The following is a 17,726-nucleotide window of genomic DNA, read 5'->3' as shown; positions in this document are numbered from 1 at the left end:
TGAAACAGCTTTTCCAGTTCAACGCTGAATATTTCTTAAGCACTTAAAAATACATTAACATCACATGCCTTTTTGAGTAGGTACAATGTACATATATGTCAGACAGTAAGTGTATAAATTTTAATTAAATATATAATGTTTAAACATTGGCATTGAAGTTGAGTGAAAATGTTTATGTGAAAATTAAAATAAAAAAAGACAGATAAACAGTTCTGCTGTTGACTGTTAAACTGAGTTGATGTGAGCTAGTGAAATATTTTCAACATAATGTATTTATGTAGAAAATACTTTGCGGTTTATTAACTAAGAAATAAGCAAGCCAGCTACTCATTTGGAGGGGCCAATGAAGCTACGGATGGATCTCATGTCTGAGTTGTAGCAAAATCTGATGATATAACAAGTTACTATGGAAGAACTTCATTTAGACACATGGAAATTAGTATTGCTCTCCTGTGGTAACTTGTCAAATTTTCACTTTAAACTGTTGACTTCACTACACTAACTAAAACCTTTCCTTCCTACCTGTTTGTGATAGGGATGGATTGATAACTTCAATGGACCTAGTGGCCTCTTCATTGCTGTAAGTAATGAAAAAAACGATTCTTCCTTTTGGAGGCAGCAAAGCTTCATGTGTTTTACTGGTGGGTCTTGTCTTTTTTCTCTTTTAAGGCAGGAAAAGGAATTCTTCGAACAATGAGAGCTACCAACGGTGCAGTAGCAGATCTTGTTCCAGTAGATGTTGTTGTCAATATGACACTGGCTGCAGCCTGGTATTCTGGAGTTAATAGGTACAGCAGGTGATGATAGAAAGTACTGAGTACTTTGAAGTGATGGTATTGTGCATTTTGATAAATCAGTCTTCTGTTGAACTTCTAATCAGTGTCCTGCTGTTCATCTAGGACAAAAGGGTTCTAAGGTTTTGACAGCATTAGTCCACCAGAGTGTAACTTAGGACAATGGCCAACATTTGACGATGAAGAGGAAGACATCACCTATGATACTATTGTATAAGCTATACCTGATTCCTTTTTTCCTGGGCCTCAGTGCAATCAGTATGACTTAAAATAATGTAAGCAAAGCCTTCTCTGGGGAAAAATATATACATTTTTTGTCATTGATGTATGTATATATACACACAGTTTATATATATACATAGTTATAATTATAAACTATCATATATATAGTAGTTAAAGATGGATTAAAATACTGGAAGGATTCAGGAAGCAAAAAACCTAATGTGAGGCTGACAACTTTTGCTTTATGTAAATAATGGTGAGGGTAAAGATAACTTTAGATATGGCTTTTGATGTGTTTTGTGTGTTTTTTTGGTCTTCTGATGTGCTCTTTGGTCTTTTTCCCCTCCAGGCCAAGAAATATCATGGTATATAACTGTACAACAGGTGGTACCAACCCTTTCCACTGGAGTGAAGTTGGTAAGACATATTTCTTTTTTATGAGCTTTAATAGAAAAATAAGATTAGTAATAAAAGCACAGGCTATAGTCTGTAGGTCAAATTTTATTTTTATAGTTGAAATTAGTATAACAGCCATAACTCAATTTTGCAGTGCATCATGCTTTTTCATTCTCTTCTGTTAATTTTCTCTCCTTGTAGAGTTATCGTTCCATTTTGTTCTTGTTTTTTTAATTCAATTTTTTTAAAGTATGGCAGAACTGATTTTTCTGCTTGATGCTTCAACAACTTAATCTGTAGAGTGTGGGTAGTGTGCAGAGAAAAGCATTGCTGAGAGGAACAGTACTAATGTTAGGTTTAATGCCAACCTTCCTGTAAATATATGGGTAAACAGCTCAAAATTGGGATTACTTTATACAGCTGCATAATTGAGGGTGTATGATAAGTTTTGCACTTGAAGCTTTTCTGTTGTGTCTAGCTTCAGTTAATTGTTGGTTGAGGTGGCTCTTAATCTTTAGATGGTTACATGAGACGTCCTTTATTCATGCTGAGGGAAAAGTAATCTTCTAAGAAGGTGTGGCCACCTATTTTCATCTTAGATATCCTGACTAAAACGTAACCCACATCTTAAGAGCTCTGTAATAGACTTTTATTATAAATAACAATGCAAGTGGGCTGGTATGGTAAACCTGTTAATTAGCTCTACATTTTTTTAGAAATAATTTCTCAGTAAAGATCATTATTTTTATTCTTTATCTCAAATGCTTAAATCCCTGTTATTTCTGACGACTTTCTTCACCCTTTTACTTGCTTTTGCTGTCTTATGTATCTGTATTTATAAGCCTTATCACTTCAGCTGAAGTTGGAAAGTTGCTGGCTTCGTTTATATTGCGATTCTAATTGGGGTATTTAAAGACTTCCTGTAAGCAATGGAATGAAGTTACAAGAGATGATTACAAAGATAAAGTGAATTTTGATACATATGTACAGAATTTTTAGTTGTCAACGAGAGTTTGACCTGGAGTCCAATCCTAACTATTTTTTTTAGAAAAGCTTAAATATGGATAATTTGTTGAATGTAACTTGAAATGCACTTCAGATACTTGCAAAGTCCTCAGTCTACTTTTTTAAAGTGTTCTTCATTTAAAAGATTAGAATAGCCTTCATGAAATACAGATGGATATTTAAATAGCTTTACATGCTATATAAACTGAAATTGCTGTGAATTCTCAAAATCAACTGAAGGTAGGGAAGAAGACCAGAAAGAGAAGCTACAGTAAAGCTACAGTAAAATATTCTGAAGATAAAGGTATAAAAAACTTTGATATAATAAGAACCAGTTTAACAGTATCTTAGATTTAAAGCTTATAGCTGTTTTAGTTTTTGTGGTTTTGTGGTTATTAGAAGAGTTAGGATGGTTACTTAAATAGCATACTAAAGTAAATATTGTACGCTGTAATGTACTTGGAAAACCATTGAACTTTACATGGTTACTATCAAAGCTGTTACGCAACTTTTCTTTCTCAGAATACCATGTAATTTCTACTTTCAAGAGGAATCCTCTCGAACAGGCCTTCAGACGGCCCAATGTTAATCTAACTTCCAATCACCTTTTATATCATTACTGGATTGCTGTAAGCCATAAGGCCCCAGCATTCCTGTATGATATCTACCTCAGGATTACTGGAAGAAGCCCAAGGTAATGGTGACTAGCTCTGTCTTCTCTGTTACTCTTACTTTTAAACAAAGCTATGCTTACACTGTGGTGTATATTGATTTCTTCTTCCCCTGAATGTTGTGTGACTAAAACTCACCTTTTCTATTTCTTTTTTTTCTCTCTGAGAGCAGGTCATTGAATTCAAAGTGAGTTTAAACTTTCTTGCAAAAATGAGGATGTTTTTTGTTGGATATTTTGTTTGGGGGGTTGAGTATTCAAGGTAAACAGAGTACAAGATATAGAAAATTATGTTCATTCTTGAATGATAAGTAATTAAAATGTTGATCCTTATCTTTTCCTACAGTAAAGCACCTATATTTGAATTACACGACAAATCCGTTAAGCAGTGCAGTAAGGCACCCTAGCATGAGTCTTTGTTCAAACCCCCTTTTGCATCACTGTCGGACCACAGTCTCCCATATATTGCCTGCGTTTTTTCACGATGTTTTGCTCAGATTGACAGGTCATAAGCCATGGTAAGAAGGACAGGGCTAAAAATATTTTGATAAGGTGGTGGAGATGAAGACAACATGGCATGGGTACTATCTAGACTTACTAACTATAAGCAATAACAATCCATTGACTGCATTTCTAAGAGATTAATGTCTGACTCACCAATGTTGTCCAAGATGTGTCTCAGGTCAGAATCCTAGTCAGTCATTAAACTCAGGGAAGTGGTTGGCATTAAGATTGTTGTTGCTATTATAAACTGAAAATGGAAGGGAGGCAGAGTAAATAACTGCAGGTTATTCCTGTAGATGATACAGGTTGATCTGGTATACTTTGTATCATCTCAACATTCCATTCAGTTTATAATAATTACACTACTAGCTGACTAACTTCTGAAGTGGTGAAAATTGCATAATTCTGCTAAATAGGCCAAACTAGATTACATAGAAAGAATATAAGATGTCACTGCAATCTGTTTCAGATTTGCCAAGCCATATGATCTTAACTCATTGCATGTATTATGTTTTCAAAAGTATTCGTCATCAGACTCTTAAATCTCCACTGTGGTGACAGTGTATTAATACAAGTGAGTATTCTTTCATTGTCCTGTAGTCTAGGTCTATCTTACAAGGAGGGGAAAATTATTTACTGCTTAGCACTGGATCAATAAAAGGAAGCAATGTAAGTAGTTTGCAGGCAAAAACTTCTAAACTGCCTTGGGTTCCATTGTTCCAAGCCTACTCAATAGCATAGCACTCACAGCAACAGTAGGGACAGACAGCTGTGCCTGTGCAGTTATCTCCACATTGAAAAGATTTAAGCTCTATGTATCAAAGGAAGGTATTAAGCATGAATTCCTAGCTTTTTAGGTGGTTCTGCAATATAAAATGTTCTTAATAAAAACTGATAGAAATTCCCTGATATATGTCAAGACTCCATCACTTGCACTTAAAAATAATTACACTACAAATATCAACCTGCTGTCTTCCAAATGGGAAATAATGCTGCCAGAATCATGTCAGTCTTTGGAAGTCCAGTCTTTTAAGTATTTGACCTATGGGAGTAAAACAAGGCTATAAATAAACACATTGTTTAGAACACTCTTAAAGGCATGAAACGTTGAATCTTGTTTTTTTGCTTTTTCTGGAGTTCCTATTTAGTGTTCAAACACAATTTAAATCTTAGTCTGTACTAGTTCAAGAGGTGACATCAAACATGTATCTTCTGGCCTGTGAAGTATAAATTATGAGTATTCCTAATTAGTTTTATGTAGTAGCAGCTGAATAGGTTTCCTATCATGTACAAGATTTCAGGTTTGGAGGAAAGATGGGAGGTTCAACTAAATCAAAAAGTGATTATTCAGTTGCTAAGGAAGCAAACTGTAGCACACTTTATTCAGTTGCTTGGAATTAAAACTTTTTAAATTTGATGCCCAGCACGCTTACAGGAATGTAGCTTTCATTATATAGGGATTCTTTTCTTTAATTTTAAACCTTTTTAAAAAGAGCTTTTCTTTAAAAGAGTAATAGAAGGAAACTCTGATAGAGGTGCAAAGGAGACATGCAGTTTTAAATCCTAATGGGTTTCATGCATTATTTAATAATAGCAGAAAATTGAGCCAGATCTTTATTCTTCTGCTTTTTTCTAATTGTCTGGCTCAAAGTACTTTGAAACCTACTTTAACTGATAGGCTGGAGATGGCACTAGTATAGGGGTGTACTGCTGTTGCTGTTGTCATTCTGTCTGGTTGACCTCTGGTTTTAATTACCAAGTAGCATGCACTAGGAAGCTTCTAAAGCCTTGGGAACATAATTGCAGATTTTTGAGCTTGTTATAATGCTCTTCTGAGTGAAGGGCTAGCTTAATCTAAAATGTGACCTGTCTGCACCACAATTTAGCATGAAAAACTTGACCGTGTAGTAAAAAAAATAAAATAATTATGAAATCAGCACAAGCAAATCTGAATATTGTAGACCACATGAAGTCAAGTTAGCACAGTCTGCTGTCTGTGAATCTGAATACATTTCTAGGCTCTTTATTGCATATGTTATAAATGACTGAGTCCCAAATAGGATTGCAATCAAAGTTTACAATTTATTAAACGAATAGAGGCAAGCAAACAGTGCTGGATGTGCTGGGAGTCTCTGCTCCAGCAAGATGCACACCTGTTACATAAGACAGCTGATCTTTATGATCCTAGGCTAATACATCTTCATTACTACTTCTAGAAGAGGCAGGGTTATTATAATTGATTTCCGGAATCCGAAGCCCTCCCAGGGGTGCCTGCGTATCAGTCTCTGGTGGTCTCTCAGGGGTTGTTCATGTTGAAGGCTCATGGTCTTCCTCCCAGACTTTGCCTTTCAATCGTCCTTCAGCTCCCCCTTCCTCCTTATTTGGTAGTCTCTTGGCCGGATGTCAGAAACTACTGCACATCCTGTGCAGTAGTCAGCAGTTTTTCTCAAAAAATCCCTTTGTTCTATTATCACCTAAACCTGGGCCTCAATGTTAACCCTTCAAATTCCTTAGTGACATGAATTGCTAGACCATTCCTTACACGTATAATGTAGGAAAAACTAATCAGTGAAATTGCTGCATAGGTTGAATTGCACTATTGTCATACTGTCAGGATATTATACCGTCACTATATGAGAAACTCTTAGCAAATAGAACTACTTGGGTTTTATAACCCTTTAGAACTAAAGGAATATGCTCATAATTATTTAAAAAAAAAAAACACACAAAAACTAAGTCTTCTGTTGAAGGGTTTGAATTTTTTTGGAAATGTAACCTATTGAAATCTTTATGCAGTATGAAATTGTTCTGGTACACTGTACTCGTGGAAGCAGATAAAGCTTTTAGTGAGATGGAGAACTTATTTTTCATTGCTTTTGCATCTAGTGAAACATTGTTGAAGTTAACAATTCTCTGAGTAAGAGTTAAGGAAAATGAAGGAAGAAATAATGCATGTAATTCTTCCGAACATTGTAGATGGAATAAGTACAATAAGGATCGAAATAAGTACAATAAGGATTGAATGACATAATGAGGATTTAATATTTTAAACTACTTAAGTAGACTTTTGTAGTATTATGCCTCTATATAAATAGTGGTGATAATTCTCACTGTACAAGTTTGGCAGTGTTGTCAGTAGCTTGCTATATGTACTTAGTTGCATAGCAAAGCTTATTAATTGTCTAATATAAGGCATAGTTCTTGCCTGTAACTTTGCACAGGACTTATCACAGCAGAACCATCTCTTCTCAAAAGCAGCTCAGTGCGTTTGAAATCTTAAAGCCATTGAAAATATACACCCAGCAGGTCTTTCCAATTACTCTGGAAGAACAAGCACAGGGAGTACCACCTGAATATGACAGGGCACTTCTTTACTGTGAGGGTGACAGAGCACTGGAACAGGTTGCCCAGAGAAGTTGTAGAGTCTCCTTCTCTGGAGATACTCAAAACCCAGCTGGATGCCATCCTGCACAATGTGCTTTAGGTGATCCTGTTTGGCAGGGGGGTTGGACTAGAAGATCTTCAGAAGTCCTTTCCAACTTCAACCATTCTGTGATTCTGTAACAGAAAGTAACATGAAACATTGAAGCTCTAATTCATGTGTTTCTCCAGCAATTCATTTTCTGCTACTGCTTCTTAAAAAGCTTCTTAAACTACAGAGGAGGTAGAGCTGATGAGTGCAGGGAGGTATAAAGAGATCAATTCAGTTAAAGCTTCTTAAAACTTAACATGAAGCACCCTTGACGTAGTCTCTGTCTTAGAAACCAGAAATGAGCGAACAGTATACTTTCATTGAATAGATGACTGATTTTTCCCCTTGCAAATACTTTGGAAAAAAGTTCTGCACTTACAGGAACAACAGAGTTGCTAGAAACAAAGAATTCCTCTTTGTCTTATACTTCAAAACTTACAGCTAAATAAAAACTTACCATTTGACAAATGTGAATACTTGTATCATATATCTTAGGAGGAATCTTAATTTTTTTTCCGACTGTCTCTAATGCTTATGCAAGGACTTGTGTATTAACAACACAGATCCTCTGAAGGATATCTTGTATTGGCTTCAGAACTTTTCAGCCTAGAAACAATAGATGGCGTAAGACTTGAAAATGTGTTGATAACCTTAAGCCAGGTTACTTTTTGTCTGCTACAGAAACATGCCCACCTAATTTATGGATACTTGATTTGTTTAACTGTTGCTTAAAACTCAATTTCTCTGTGCTTCTTGATTGGCTGTGTTTTGTGTGTATTTTGTGCTAATGGCAATAAGGGCTAGCTAGTAGAGGCAAAATTATACCTACTGTAGGTGAAAGCCTTGCATATTGTCACACTGGCTGACTGCAGCTAGTGTTCAGCTCCTTATGATCAGCAGGTCTGATTTTTCTGTCCTAAGCTTATGAAGGTGTGATGCAGTGTTTGATATTACACTGACTGGTTATATATAGTTTTGATATTGAAGAATTGTAGCTAACTGCTATCAAGTGTGTATATATAAATTTCAGGCTGAGAGAGAAAGCCTCATTACATACTTCTCACATTCTTCTTTGTCATCTGTATTTCCATTTGCAGGAGGAATGTGGTGCTATTAAAGTTTGAAAATCTCTCTAACAAAACTTAGTTTGCTAGAATAGGTGTCCAGTAAATGACACTTATTGCTGACATCTCTGAATATAAGAGGTTGTCACCATAAGTCCTTTTCTTTTGCAAAGCGGGTGGGAGAGGGAAACGTAGTTTCATGTTGATTTAGTGCAGGCTACCAAGTTGTCACTGAGGAAGCTGCCCTCCTTTTGCCACATGTTCCTGTCACTTCTTTTGTGTCAGATCTAGCAGTTAAGAGCATGTAGAGACATTTGATTATTTTGGCTGATGAGAAGCTAATCCTAAAAAAAAAAACCACACTTTTCTGATGAAGAACTTAATTATCTGGTTCTGTTGCCAGTCACTAAATACAATGTGAGACAGAATCTGCAGCTGAAGTAAAAGAATTGTCTTTAGCCACTTGGGTTGTGTGTTTTTTGTTTTGTTTTTTAAATCGGCTTATCTGTGTTCTAAAACCATACCCCTAAGTAGAGACAGCAGGATTCCCTGCAAAGGTTAGAGACTCTTCTTAGAAAAAGAACTAAAAATAATGTCAGGGGCTGGTAGCAAGCTCCAAATCTACACTTATTCAGATTTTCATTTATACCACTTAGTTTTTTGCAGGGATGCAAGTTTTCTTGTACTGAAGCAGTCTAGGCACTCCAACTAGAATCCAGCTATTCTTCCAGTTTAGCATAACAAACCGGAGAGGCACAATAAGTTCAACTACATTAAATAAACTTAAGACTGTCAGTGGACAGGCATCCACAGTGTCTAAGCATGTAGCTGCCATGTCCTATTTTGCATTATTGTTATCCAGGGCATTTTACTAAGTTGTCTTTCTGGCTATTCTGACCAGTGAGCTCTTTGTTTTGAGTTTATATTTTTGACTTTTTTGGACTTACATCTGTTAAGACAGTTGCTGGAGGATCATTCCTTTTTTTGGATGTTTAGTTCAGCCTTGTTAGCACTGGATATATACTGGACACAGTCTACATTCTTAATTATTTTTTGAATCGGGAACTCCAACTAAGCTCCTGTATAGCCAACTTGCCCAGCTGGGGAAACTGTAAATGAGTGTTAGTTTAATTTGAAAGCATCTAGGAATGTCTACTAACTGTTAGTCTAAAATTGGAATACAGTTCTTTAAGTATACTCCTGTGGAAGGTTTTAAGGAAGTGTTCATATTTTTTGTACTTCAAATACATATTGCTTTTTCAGTGGTCTTGGCCATTTGTAATACTCCGTTTCATGAGACTTAGAGGCAATTTCACTATTGCCTTACATAGTGAGATACCAGTCATTAATATTAGTCAATGTAAATGTTTGGAAGAGTTTCTGGGATTGTGCTGACTCCCCTACAAGTACGAATGTACCAAGGCAACTTCCAGAGAAAAATCAGGGAGTTATATTGCAGCTATGTATTTTATTGAACAAAACTTATCTTCAGAAAGCCATTTCCTGTTACTGCTGGGTTGTTCTGCTTTCTTTGCTTTTCCTATATGTCCCTGTGCTCTGCTTAAAATGACCATTGTGCCCTGCTGTAAGGATCAAATTGGAAGCAATTCTGTGAGATGGAAATAGCTCAAGCCCTGTAAGCAGAAATGTAATAGCATTTCATGTAAGTACTACCTAGTACTTACTGAAGCTGAGTGATCATATGTAGCTCTGTAACACTTGCAACGTTCCTACCTTTACAACAAGAAAATTCTTTCATCTAAGAGTGGATAACTCATGTTTTTTGGGTCTACTTCAGGTGTTCTGATCAAAGGGAAATTTGCCCAAATTGATCCTTATAACATAATTTCTCTGTATTCTGTGATATTTTTACAGAGTTGTCACCCCTGCATAATAAAGGATAATGGAAGGTTATTTTTGCATATTTTGAAGTAGCCTGGAACTGATCACCCAACTAGTGGGATATGCTATGGTTTATCTGCCCATTGAATAGAACCTGCTGTTTGCTGCAGTAACAGTAGGGATAGGGGGCAAAGCTGTATTTCTGGTTCTAAGCCTTGGTCTCTTACTGACCATAACAAATGAGTTTTCTTAGAGACATGGCCATGCGCAGTGTGCCAGAAAGTTAGGGAAACTTACTTCCTTGCTGTGTTCTGCACTGTGTAACTCTATTTTAAACATGTTCATCAAGTTAAATTGTTCAGTACAACTAGATGCTTGTTATGCTGAAGTGAAAAGTGTTAGGTATCACTGTCCTAAATTACAAAGAAAGGATGGTAAAATGCTGTCTTCTGTTGGCCACTCTTTTTAGAGAGGAAACTTACTGTTCCAATGTAGAATTAAAAAAAAAAAAGCTGTCCAGCAAGTTCTGCTTTCATATCAAGATTGGACAGCTAAAGTCCAGTAACATCTCACTTTCGACTGATAGGATATTTCTGTGTATTAATAACTTTTTTCATGGTTTGGATACAGAGTAGGATGGGTTATGTTGAAGGAGAGGTGCGGGGTTATAAAACTTATAATCCTCTTGTTTTACTTGTTTGAACTAATACTTACCACTGTAACCTCTACATTCTCATCCTTGGACTGTAGGATGATGAAAACAATATCACGTCTTCATAAGGCCATGATGTTATTAGAATATTTTACAAGCAATTCTTGGATCTGGAATACTGAAAATATGACTATGCTAATGAATCAGCTAACCCCTGAAGACAAAAAGGTAAGTAGCTGTGTGATATGGAGACAAAGTGAAATACAAACTTGCTGTTCTAAGATGACATGAATCAGTAATGCTGCTTACTGCAATGTGGAACTAAGCATGGTATTAACTCAGTTCTGGATAATCCTGCCACAGCCATTTGAGTATGCCAAGGTGTCTGTACAGGGCTGTGTTGTAAGCCGGATCAGTGATCTGATCAGAGATGAGGAAGGACAGGACCCCTTGAAGGAGGCTGTATACAAAAGATGGTTCTTAGGGTGGCTTGATCATACATGATCAGGTGTTGTCCTATATGTCAGCCAAGTAGCCAAGCTCTTACTGGTTTTACATGCATCATGAGTAAAACAAGGCTTTATTTCTTGACCACTATCTCCTTTTCCTGAGGAACAGGAGGTAGGTTTTGAGGGGCTTTTTTGTTTGCTTTTTGTTTCAAACTAGTGACAGCTTCTGTGTATGCTTTTCATGCTTTGGCAATACAGTTACCTGTTCTCAAATTCTCTCACTCATTGTGAACTAAAACTGCCCCATGCAGTGGGGAAGCATACCTAGAAGCAGGATGACAAAAGTCCTGAAGGTGGTTGAGGAAGAACAAAAACTGTTGTTGAATAGAGGACCTGAGTAAGAGTGAATGACACTTCTCATAAGAAATATCTTAATCTTCCTGCTGTTTCATCCCCTCCTCCCAGATTTTGATAGTTTTTCCAGAGTTACGCATGTTATTTTCTGAAACACAGTGGAACTGTGTATTTATTGTTGCTAACTACATTTTATATCATAAGCTGTAGTCAATTTCTGACTTGCCCTGTTTGGTGACATTTCACTATCAGCTTGTTCAAATGTCATTAAATACAGTATTCCTAGTAGTTAAGCATCAGACTTCCCATCTCTGCTCAGTGGATTATTTTTTTCTGCTCTTTTAACATGTCAAAGCTGATCCCTCTGAGCACTGCAAGACATTTAGTGGGAACATCCAACCTAGGAGGGATTGGGAACAACAGAGGAGTGAAACTTGCAGTAACAGTAAACAAGCTCTTCTATTAGCTTGCAGTTTCATAGAACAGTCCTATTAGGCAGGTTCTTACAGAGCAATGTTTAAGTATTTAGTTCAGAAACTGAGCTAGAGGTTTTATTGTCTTTGAGACTTAACTGGCTGCTGTACTGTAGTATTGTTTGAGATGGGGGTAATGGACATCAGTGAGAAACTGAAGTTGTGAAGTTACCGTAGTAACTTCCGCAGTAGATATTCTTATGACTCTTTTTAAAACATAGTGGTACAACTATAAGCACAGTTAAAAGAACTGCATCTCTGTGAACTTGATACAGAGCAGTGTGCTTATTCTATAGCATGTGAGAATTATTTCCTGGCTAGAAAGGAAACAACAGAAAATCATTACTTCTAGAGTAGAGTTCTTTACGGAGAGATGAAATGTGAAACTAGCACACTTGGAAGCTGAGGGAAGAATATTACTCAAGAGGAAAAACAAGGCATGGAATGGTTGAAATTTGCAGGAGATTGATTGTATGAGAAGCTGGTGGTTTGGTCACAGATGGATCTAAATGTGAATCATTCTTACAATAAAGGACAAAAAATTTATCATTGCAACAAAATTAATCTGATAGAAAGGTAGTTGTTTTCTTTACATCTTTATCAGAAATGATTGACTTTCTTGGCAGTTAATAATGAAAGCTTTTATTTTATGCAGACTTTTAATTTTGATGTTCGACAACTACATTGGGCAGAATACATGGAAAACTACTGCATGGGAACAAAGAAATATGTGCTGAATGAAGAAATGTCTGGCCTCCCTGCAGCTCGGAAACACTTGAATAAGTAAGTGTGCATCTTATTTTCGTTTCTCTGTCCTTGTCAAGTTTTGCTTTTCCATTTTATAATTTACTGTTCTTTATAGCACTTGCTTAATTCCACCAGAGTTCTTCTATTCCAGGCATGTTGTCTAAAGCATTTTCTAATGCTTTAGTCAGATGCTATCTTTCTTTCATTTGTAGATCTTGCTTTGTTCTCTGTATTAATAATCCTAGTATGTCTGGGTTTATGGCTATAGCTCTGATCACTAGTGTATACTGGAATCCAGGTTTCTGATGTTACTTGTGTATGCTTTTTGGAACATCAAAAAGGTACACAGTAATACAGGGTCAGAATGGTTTGTTCAACTACGGTGGTTTAATACAACAATAATTTTCTTTTGGGAAGATTACTGCTGGAAACAGGCAAGTAAACAGGCATGGACTTTCCACCTCAGTGCAGGAAACTTTGATGTTGGTGCTGTAAGATGAAGTCTTTTAGCCTCTTATCTGTGGCTTAACTCCTCCAATTTGAATGCGTTGTAATTATTCAGAGCTTCACTGGCGTAGTTCCATTTGTTTTATTCTTGGGCGATTCATAAAGACAGTTGATAGTCTTTTTCTTTTTTCTCTTTAAAGAGTGAAAAAAGAACAATTTATCTTGTTCTGCAATATTGTTTATCTGTTATGCTGACAACCTGAGGGAAAGTGGTCTAAGTCATCTTCAAAAGAGATTAGCATGGCACAATCTCAGTGAGAATTTTGGCCAAACTTGCCAGTGTTAACCTTACAATAGCATATTCAGAGACACAGCTGTAATACATGCTTGTAATATACACATGGTATAGCAACAAAGTAATCTGAGTATGTGAGAAATTATGGGTTTCAGCTAGATGTGTTGTAAGCCTGAATTACACGTTTGCAGGCAATTTTTAATGGGAATGAAGGTTTTCTGGATTTTCAGAGATTAATTTTGAATCTTGACTAGGACTTGACTGACAAAATTAGTGCTGATAGAAAAAGACTGAAAAAAGTGAGGGATCTAGAGGACTAAGTGAATATCCTTGTATGTTTACTTTGACTACATTTTTCCTGAATTCTCTTATGATGTGGCTCTTTTCAAAAAAGTAAAAAATGAATAAATTTAAAATCTCAAATATACTCTTTAAAGTTGATAATCTTTGATAATGGTGGGCATAGCTGAAGAGGTGTCCCCTTCTAGTTTTGGATTTAGATGCAGTTCAGAAATGCGCTGAACACAAGTGACATTCTTTGTACAAAGGATTGTGCCAAAATAACATGAGAAATAGTCTTATATTGGAATTGCAACTGGTCATCCTATGTAACGGAAGGCCTGGCTGTAATAACACCCGGTATGCCTGTACAGCAATGTAAGGCCAGTGAGTATTTTCTTAAAAAGAGCTGCCTTTCAAATACAAATTGTTATGGTCTACTGAACCAAAGATGTCATGTTCTTTTTAAGAAATCTGAGCAAATTCTGGTTTCAAGTCATCTTGGAGCTTCTCATTTTTACATGAGAAGATTGCTAAAAATCACAGATACCCTAAAACAGCACTTCCTTTTTCCTAATCCTTAAAGGATTTAGAAGGAAGGAGTTTAAAATTGCCATGGAGGCTATGAACTTTGCAGCTGGAACAATCTTAAACTTTTTTGTCAGCAGTAATAGATGTTTCTACAAATACGTAATTTTAAATACTTGGAAGGGAGCTAGGGTGAAATTAGCCCGGTTTTGGGTGAGTGGCTGTCTTGAGGTGAGTCAGTGTGTGACCTTGGCATTCAAAGGGTTTACCAAGCAACTATGAAGCAGTTGTATATGTAGTTAGCTACAAGGCTGGTTCTATTCCTGAATTTTCATGTTTCTCTTTGAGCAGCGAACAATCAAAAAGGCCTTCTCTGCTTGTTCTTCAACCTTCTCTGCTTGTTCTTCAACTTACTAGCTTACTTAATGCACTAACTTAATACCACTTTAATAAAGTATCCTGAGATTAATAGATGAACAAGTTAAATTCTACATTAGAAGTTATTTTAATGTTCTTTTCCCTGTAGTTCTTGGTACCTTGGCTTTTATGTTTTTTTTTCTTTTTCCCCACTTAGGTTAAGGAACATACGCTATGGATTCAATACAATTCTTGTGATCCTGATCTGGCGTATCTTTATTGCAAGATCACAAATGGCAAGAAATATCTGGTACTTTGTGGTTAGTCTGTGTTACAAGTTCCTCTCGTACTTCAGAGCCTCCAGTACTATGAGATACTGAAGAAGAGAATTGAGCATTAGGGCTTCTATGCATATGGTGGTTTAACTACACAAAGCCTGTAACGTAGTCATCTCATATTTTGTAAAAGCATAATTTCATCTTAAATTGGAGTGCAAAATAGATGGTATGGTATATGTACTGTTAGTTACATATCTTCCAGAAGACATAGAAAATAAAATGGTCAAGTGCTGGTCTGAACTGGTGTTAGACAAGCATTTAAATAACTTTAATTCATTGACATGGGGGGAGAGAATGTTTTAGACCACTGACCAACATAACTGTGCAATTTGGAACATTTTGATTGAAATCTGCCTTAACATACTTATTTTTTTCTTTTAATTTTTACACCACATTGAGGAAGGTAAATATTGTCATAGTAATTGCTAGTTTATTGACCTATTTATTTGAAATCCTAAAACTTCAAAGGATTTTGAGTTTCAGAAGTGTATAAATGCTGGTGGATCTCCTGGAAAAACTAGTGGAGGACTTCTATAATTTGTCTTTACTTTTGCCGCTTCTTCCCTTCTCAAAGTAGGGTCATAATGGTAACTACTTTGCTTTTAAAAGCAAAAAAAAAAGTCTCCCTTCATTATGGAAAAGCCTTTTGTCCTATCTGGTTTTCAGAATGCACTCAGTGATTCAATTCTGTGATCAAAATTGGCACCATTCTATTTGTGTTTGTCAGCATGAGCAATTTGCTTCTCCAAAAGCAGAACTGATCCTATCATTGAAAAGATGAAAGGGAACATTACCATGAGGGGGGAAATATTCATTGACCATCCTTTTTTAATGATTTTTGTTGGGAATACAGAGCCAGCACTTGATTGTTACATTTCTGACTTTAAAAGGTAAATGTATTTAAGAAGTATTTATTATGCCTAGTTGATACTTGTATTACTGGTAACTGTAGTTGGACAAACTGTAGGCTTTCATTGAGAGATACCTGTTCTTAAATTCTAAGTAATGTTAGCAAATACTTCATGAATTTATAGCTTTTTAAAAACTGAGCTATGAAATTTGATGCATGGATAGACCATTGCATAAGCACACTCTCATCTCTGCCCCAATAAAACCCTTTTGTTTCACTGGGCAAGCAGAGCAAGAGGCATCTTGCTTCAAAATTTCAAATATGTTAACAGTTTTTCATCTATTACTTAGATTTCTTCAGATTTAAACCTAATAATTTAAACTGTTTTTTCTGTGTAATTTGTTTTGGTAGGTAAAACTCAGACAAATAACAAGTTGTAAGAAAAGCCTGAGTCCCTATTTAAGGCAATACATAAAGATTCCTTGAAACTCCTGGTTGCACAGAATTCTATTTGAGAATACTGTTCCTCTAATTGATGCACTGACAAGCACCCTTGCCCAGTGTTTGTTTATTAAAATCTATTTATACTGTATGTGAATACGTTCTTGGAATCTGCTTGGAAAGGCAAATAATGACTTAATTACTCAAGAGCTACATTATACTTGCCCTTGGTAGTTTTTCGTCCTATTTGAATTAAGTATGTAAAGAACTTATTTTGCTATTCTTGTGGAAACTTACTTTAAAGAGAACACCTTTCATGCAGGTGTATATCATTTTGAAAAGATAATGGCTTCCTTGTTGAAGCTAAGTATTCTGTAGTAAGTAGTTAGGCTGTAATTCCTTTTTAAAATGACCTGTGTGTGTATATATATAAAGCTAGCGATGGAAAGCCTGAAAGGTCTAGGACCACACCTTGTGTGAGAGACCTGACTGTGGCTGAAAATAAATTATGGCTTCTGTGACTGAAGATGTTATACTTTAACAAATACATTAGGTATGCTACATTTTTAGTTACCTCCCCAAGCATCTTACTAGATCTGAAAGTATGCTTAAGCATTCCTGCACTGCAGACTTTTTTCAGAGGTGCCTACAATCCAATGATATCCCTCTTCCCGTGTTGGTATGTGACTGAAGTTTGCAAAAAAAAAAAAAATGCATCATATTCTGAAAATTATTTCTGTGAAGCAATTGACTTAAAATTTTTGTTCTTTATCACCATTACACGTGATACTTTTAATGTTGATTTGTTAATACTGGGAATTATGAAGCCAATTAATTGATTATTTCTGATCCATGCTACTTAGGAATCTATTCTGTTGAATGTGACTGAAGAAAAGGATTGCTTCAAATGTAAGGACACTTAACCTCTACTCTTTAAACACTTGGCAGTTTAGAAACCCACCTTTTTCTTTGGAGGTTGTGGTTATCTGTTGACTATTGGTATCTTAAGCTCATCAGTCGTTCTGTTTAATTGACAGTAGATTCAGTGTCACACTTATTACATCTGTTTTTTGTGGTCAGTCTGTGAAATTTCTATCTGAAGATAATGTTTTATTTCCATATCAGAACCCTGTTTTATTGCATTTCTTCGTAAGTATTTGCACGTAATGGATGTTGGTCAGAAACAGACTTGAACTTTGTTTTGATAGAGAAAGTTCGATTCACTATACTGACTAGCAAGTTACAGAAGGTATTCTAATTGGTTAAATAAGAGAAGCAGTTGAAACAAGAAACAACGTGGTCACTTAACAGTTACTGGTATTTAAATTTGGGACCAGGGAAAAACTGCTTTTTCCTGTAATGTTTTTCTGCTATAGGAACACATGTTTGGAAACAAATGCTAAATCTGTGAGCTTTTATAAGACAAACAGAAATATTGGGTGCCTTTGTTTGTAAACCAAAAATAAACAAATCCCATAAAAGTGTTTTTAGTGTTTGTTGTATTTTTACATGGTTTTAGTGTAATTTGTGGAAAATAACTGAAATGT

At 35.9% G+C, this 17,726-nt stretch overlaps 1 protein-coding gene across 4 annotated transcripts in view; it reads left to right on the top strand.

The window, feature by feature from the left end:
- Positions 1-17,660, top strand: part of FAR1 (fatty acyl-CoA reductase 1) — a 38,049-nt gene extending 20,389 nt beyond the window's left edge. For 3 of the 4 annotated variants that reach the window (XM_080593419.1, XM_080593422.1, XM_080593421.1), the window contains exons 6-12: positions 536-580; positions 670-797; positions 1,366-1,433; positions 2,940-3,111; positions 10,720-10,849; positions 12,553-12,680; positions 14,768-17,660. In XM_080593419.1, the coding sequence (XP_080449545.1) occupies positions 536-580; positions 670-797; positions 1,366-1,433; positions 2,940-3,111; positions 10,720-10,849; positions 12,553-12,680; positions 14,768-14,930 (834 nt within the window). In that variant the 3' untranslated portion in view covers positions 14,931-17,660. The remainder of the gene's footprint in view (positions 1-535; positions 581-669; positions 798-1,365; positions 1,434-2,939; positions 3,112-10,719; positions 10,850-12,552; positions 12,681-14,767) is intronic. The other variant, XM_080593420.1, reaches the window with a different exon arrangement.
- Positions 17,661-17,726: the final 66 nt, after the last annotated feature.

Source organism: Anser brachyrhynchus (genome assembly GCF_964034855.1).
Source record: "Anser brachyrhynchus genome assembly, chromosome: 5".
Lineage (NCBI taxonomy): Eukaryota > Metazoa > Chordata > Aves > Anseriformes > Anatidae > Anser > Anser brachyrhynchus.
This window is presented reverse-complemented; position numbering and strand designations above follow the sequence as displayed.